General features: G+C 45.2%; 1 protein-coding gene across 1 annotated transcript in view; it reads left to right on the top strand.

The window, feature by feature from the left end:
• dnah9l (dynein, axonemal, heavy polypeptide 9 like) overlaps positions 1-5,000 on the top strand; it is a 63,584-nt gene that overhangs the window by 20,900 nt on the left and 37,684 nt on the right. Inside the window, exons 20-27 of the mRNA XM_031558394.2 lie at positions 14-236; positions 678-794; positions 1,022-1,108; positions 1,277-1,435; positions 1,660-1,743; positions 2,454-2,612; positions 3,219-3,341; positions 3,921-4,043. Of these exons, the coding sequence (XP_031414254.1) occupies positions 14-236; positions 678-794; positions 1,022-1,108; positions 1,277-1,435; positions 1,660-1,743; positions 2,454-2,612; positions 3,219-3,341; positions 3,921-4,043 (1,075 nt within the window). The remainder of the gene's footprint in view (positions 1-13; positions 237-677; positions 795-1,021; positions 1,109-1,276; positions 1,436-1,659; positions 1,744-2,453; positions 2,613-3,218; positions 3,342-3,920; positions 4,044-5,000) is intronic.

The following is a 5,000-nucleotide window of genomic DNA, read 5'->3' as shown; positions in this document are numbered from 1 at the left end:
GTCTCTCTGCCAGTGTGCGTGACCTGGCCGTCTTCATTGAGAGCACAGGCAGTGGCCTGAGTAAGAAGGTGACTGACGGGGACTACGCTGGCTTGGTGGACATCATGGGTCACCTGATGGCCATCAGGGACAGACAGATCAGCACCGACCAGCACTTTAAACCGCTTAAAGCCACGGCCGACCTGCTCAAGACCTACGGCCAGCAACTACCTGAAGATGTCTATGCACAGCTGGAGGTGAGGTGGACACGGACACACACACGCACACACACTCACACACACACACACACTCACACACACATACATCTCTCTCTCACACACACACAGACAGACAGACAGACACACATACACGACATACATTCACACACGTACACGACATACATTCACACACACACACACACAATATACATTCACACACACACACTCACACACACACACTCACAAATACACAACATACATTCACACACTCACACACAAACCAAACACACACACGACATACATTCACACACACACACACACACACATACACACACAGGCTGAGTAGCCCCATCCACTCATTCATTCCGCAAGTTGCCATGCTGTATCCTGCGATAGTCTTAGTTATTTTGGCTGTCAAAGCGCCCTGTTTCCTAGCCTGTACGACAGTTAGACTCACACATGGCCTGTGGCTGATGTCAGGAGTTGCCTGAAAAGTGGAAGAACCTGAAGAAGGAGGCTTTCACTGTCAAACACGAGATGGCCCCCCTGCAGTCCAACGAGGTCGCCGTCATCCGGAGAAAGTGTGTGCGTTTTGAGGTGAGGTCATCGTCTCTGATTATGTCTATGTATACGGTATATGTGTGTGTGTGTGTGTGTGTGTGTGTGTGTGTGTGTGTTTGTTTGTGTGTAGAATTTGGATGTAGTCAGCTTCAATGTAGCATGTTTTAAAGCAAAGTAATTAATTGTGTCAGTGATACATGCGTTAATGCATGTGCTCTGAAGACTCCCATGCATTATCAGACTGTATATCGGATGTGTTTCAGATCAAGCAACACGAGTTCAGGGAACAGTTTCGCAAAGAGGTCATCTTTCGCATCAGCGTGTCTGAGCCATATAAACTACTGGACAAGGTAGCTGCTCCTGTGTTTGTGAGTGTTTGTGACAACTCGGAAAGTCAAGATTTGTCTGACCTCCTACTAGATAAAGTACAATGGTGTGTGTGTGTGTGTGTGTGTGTGTGTGTGTGTGTGTGTGTGTGTGTGTGTGTGTGTGTGTGTGTATGTGTGTATGTGTGCTAGACCAATCGCTCAGTGGCCCAGTTGGAGGGTGAGATGAAGAGGCTGCAGGATACTGCTGAGCTGTTTGAGGTCAGTTTCCCCGACTACAAGCAGCTCAGGCAGTGCCGGTCCGACATCGTCCTGCTCAAGCAAGTCTGGGACATGGTCATCTTTGTCAAGGTAGTCCACACACACACACACACACACACACACACACACACACACACACACACACACACACACACACACACAGACACACACACACACACACACACACACACACACACACACAGACACACACACACACACACACACACACACACACACACACACACACACATATACTGCATCTCTAAATGTTTGAGGGTCCAAAAAATGTGTGTGTGAATTTGTCTGTGAGACAGACAAGTATTGAAGACTGGACGAAGACACCTTGGAAGGAGATCAACGTGGAACAGATGGACATGGAGCTGAGGAGATTTGCCAAGGTACCTCTGAAAACTACTGAAATAACTTAAAGGTAAAGGTCCAGTATTTAGCAGACAGTGGCTGGGAATCAAATCGGGGTCGACCACTTGAAGGGCGTGACCACTTGACCACTTGCTTGGTGAGGCTTTGTGCATGTATATGTTGCACACTTGAAGAAAGTAAAACTCTCAACAGTGTGCTGGGAAATGTTGTCTTCATTTATTCACACTTTACACGTATTACAGCTCACTTCACAAGCAACGACTGCTTCCTTTCGCTCTCTCTCGACAACTCTGTCTAGGTGAGCTTTATCTCTTCCTAACCGTCATGAAACTGCATTATCCCTGGTATTACAGCGCCATCTATAGGCCAAAACATGCAACAGCATCATAACTTCAGAAAATAAAAGGCCACAAAATCATGAAGAGGGACCAAAGAAAAGACAAAATGGGGGTATGCCACATATATGCCTTGATCCAGGGCCCAGGCACATGGATAGGGACATGTACAACTGTTTGAGTTTTCCTGGAAATTATGCGAGTATGAAAACAAAACGTAGTGTGAGTTTCGAACTAATGAATCTAAATGAACAGCTGAAAAATATAAAAATGAACACAATATTATAGAATTATACAATGCGTAATCTAAGTAACAGGTTTATATCCCATGTAAAAGTGTCTATGTAAAGCTCTAAACTGTGTGTGTTTGTGTGTGTGTGTGTGTTCTGTAGGAGATGAAGACCCTGGATAAGGAAGTGCGAGTCTGGGATGTGTACATGGGTCTGGAGGCCACCGTGAAGAACCTGCTGACATCACTGAGAGCTGTAAACGAGCTGCAGAACCCGGCCGTCAGGGAGAGGCACTGGCAGCAGCTCATGAGAACCACGGGGGTAAGAAGGCTTCAGAACCGGCCCACACAAGCAGAACTGACTCACAGAAGCAGAACCAGTGCATAGAGATGGAATTTGATACAACTTTAAGCAAACTTAAACAGTCTTTAACCCACCCTGTCAGAGTCTAATGCTACGTCTGCCACTAGGCCCTTAGCAGAGGCAACATGTATCTAAGTGGATGCAACCCACCAACCACCAACAGCTATGATCTAAGAGCAAGGGGAAATTCAACCTGAGCTAAATTAAACCTTTCTTGGTAACATTTTACTTCAACCTGGCTTCATAAGGCTAACACAACTATATTATAAGCATGTCTTGACAGATATCATGTACCTACAGAAACTTCCTCAAACTTGCTTTGAGTACTATTCAATCTGAAATGTTGCAATTGTCCCCTGTGAGAGAGTGCTGATTGTCCCTCTGTGGACCCGGTTGATCTTGATAGTGTCCTTCTTTTATCAGTTTAATACATTTTTCCTTTTTAATACTGTATTATTAAATGTTTTAACTGTTAACTTTTAACTGTTTTCAGCACTTTACCCTTACAGTATATCCAATATAAATATAAATATAATAAATATATAATGTGCTTTGGGCCCCTAGGTGAGCTTTGTGATGGATGAGTCGACTCGCCTGGGGGACCTGCTGGAGCTCCAGCTGCATCGCGTCGAGGAGGAGGTCAAGAACATAGTGGACAAGGCAGTCAAAGAGATGGGCATAGAGAAGGTGAGATCTCTCTCTCTCTCTCTCTCTCTCTCTCTCTCTCTCTCTCTCTCTCTCTTTCTCTCTCTCTCTCTCTCTCTCTCTCTCTCTCTCTTTGCCTCTCGCTCTCTCTCTCTTTTTCTCCTTATCTGAGTGGAGGAGGTCAAGAACATAGTGGACAAGGCAGTCAAAGAGATGGGCATAGAGAAGGTGAGATCTCTCTCTCTCTCTCTCTCTCTCTCTCTCCTTTTCTCTCTCTTTTTGCCTCTCGTTCTCTCTCTCTCTTTCTCTGTCTCTTACTCTGTCTCTCTCTCTCTCTGTCTCTGTCCCTCTCGTTCTCTCTCTCTCTTTTTCTGCGTTTGTGAGGGGAAGATAATAGTGTGATTGAGAAGTGAAAACAGCTCAGGTTTTCTCAGCTTCAAAATAAAGACTACTGTTCTTATATATAAAAAAATATACAGTAAAGTTCTGAAGGAATACACACACTCTGCGAACCATTCAGAATGATTCCGCAACCCACCAGAAACACTGGTCTAGATCACTCAGCATTCCCTAGGTTTGTCTGAGGTTTTGTCTAATCTGATCTGGTCTCTGTCCCTGCAGGTTTTGGGGGAGATCAACCAGACCTGGTCCCTGATGTCTCTTTCATATGACACACACACCAGCACGGGGACCCCACTGCTCAAGGCCGACGAGAACCTCATAGAGACTCTGGAGGACAATCAGGTAACACACACACACACACACACACACACACACACACACACACACACACACACACATCTCTGTTAATTCAGCAAGAAACTGAAGGGAAATGAATGCCTAAAAAAAACATCTCAATGCTTATTTGAATATGTTACTGAATATATAACATACAGTGGGGAAAATAAGTATTTGAAGCCCTGCCGATTTCGCCACTTGCAAAGAAATGTGTGATCTATAATTGTAATAGTAGGTGTATTTTAACAGTGAGAAACAGAATATCAACAAAAAAATCCAGAAAACTGCATTTTATAACATTTATGACTTAATTTGCATTTGATGCAGAAAATAAGTATTTGAACCCCTAGCAAAACATGACTTAGTACTTGGTGGAATAACCCTTGTTGGCAAGCACAGACGTCAGACTTTTCTTGTAGTTGGTCACCAGGTTTACACACATCTCAGGAGGGATTTTGGTCCACTCCTCTTTGCAGATCCTCTCCAAATCCTTCAGGTTGCGTTTTCAATGGGAGGGAATGAGGGAATGAGGTTCAAGCCCAATATTCCACGTTACATGGCCCCATCCATAGTCCCCTCGATGCAGTGGAGTCGTCCTGTACCCTTGGCAGAGAAACAGCCCCAAAGCATAATGTTTCCACCTCCATGCTTGACGGTGGGGATGGTGTTCTTGGGGTCATATTCAGCATTCTTCCCCCTCCAAACGCGGCAAGTCGAGTTGATGCCAAAGAGCTTGATTTTGGTCTCATCTGACCACATCCTGTCTCCCAATCCTCCTTAGAATCATTCAAGTGTTCATTGGCAAACTTCAGACGGCCCTGTACATGTGCTTCCTTCAGCAGGGGGACCTTGCGAGTGCTGCAGTACTTCAAACCATTACGGTGTAGTGTGGTGACTGTGGTCCCAGCTGCCTTGAGATCATTCACAAGCTCCCCCTGTGTAGTTCTGGGGTTATTCTGCACC

The sequence above is a fragment of the Clupea harengus genome, chromosome 21 (assembly GCF_900700415.2).
Source record: "Clupea harengus chromosome 21, Ch_v2.0.2, whole genome shotgun sequence".
NCBI classification, from domain to species: Eukaryota; Metazoa; Chordata; class Actinopteri; order Clupeiformes; family Clupeidae; genus Clupea; species Clupea harengus.
This window is presented reverse-complemented; position numbering and strand designations above follow the sequence as displayed.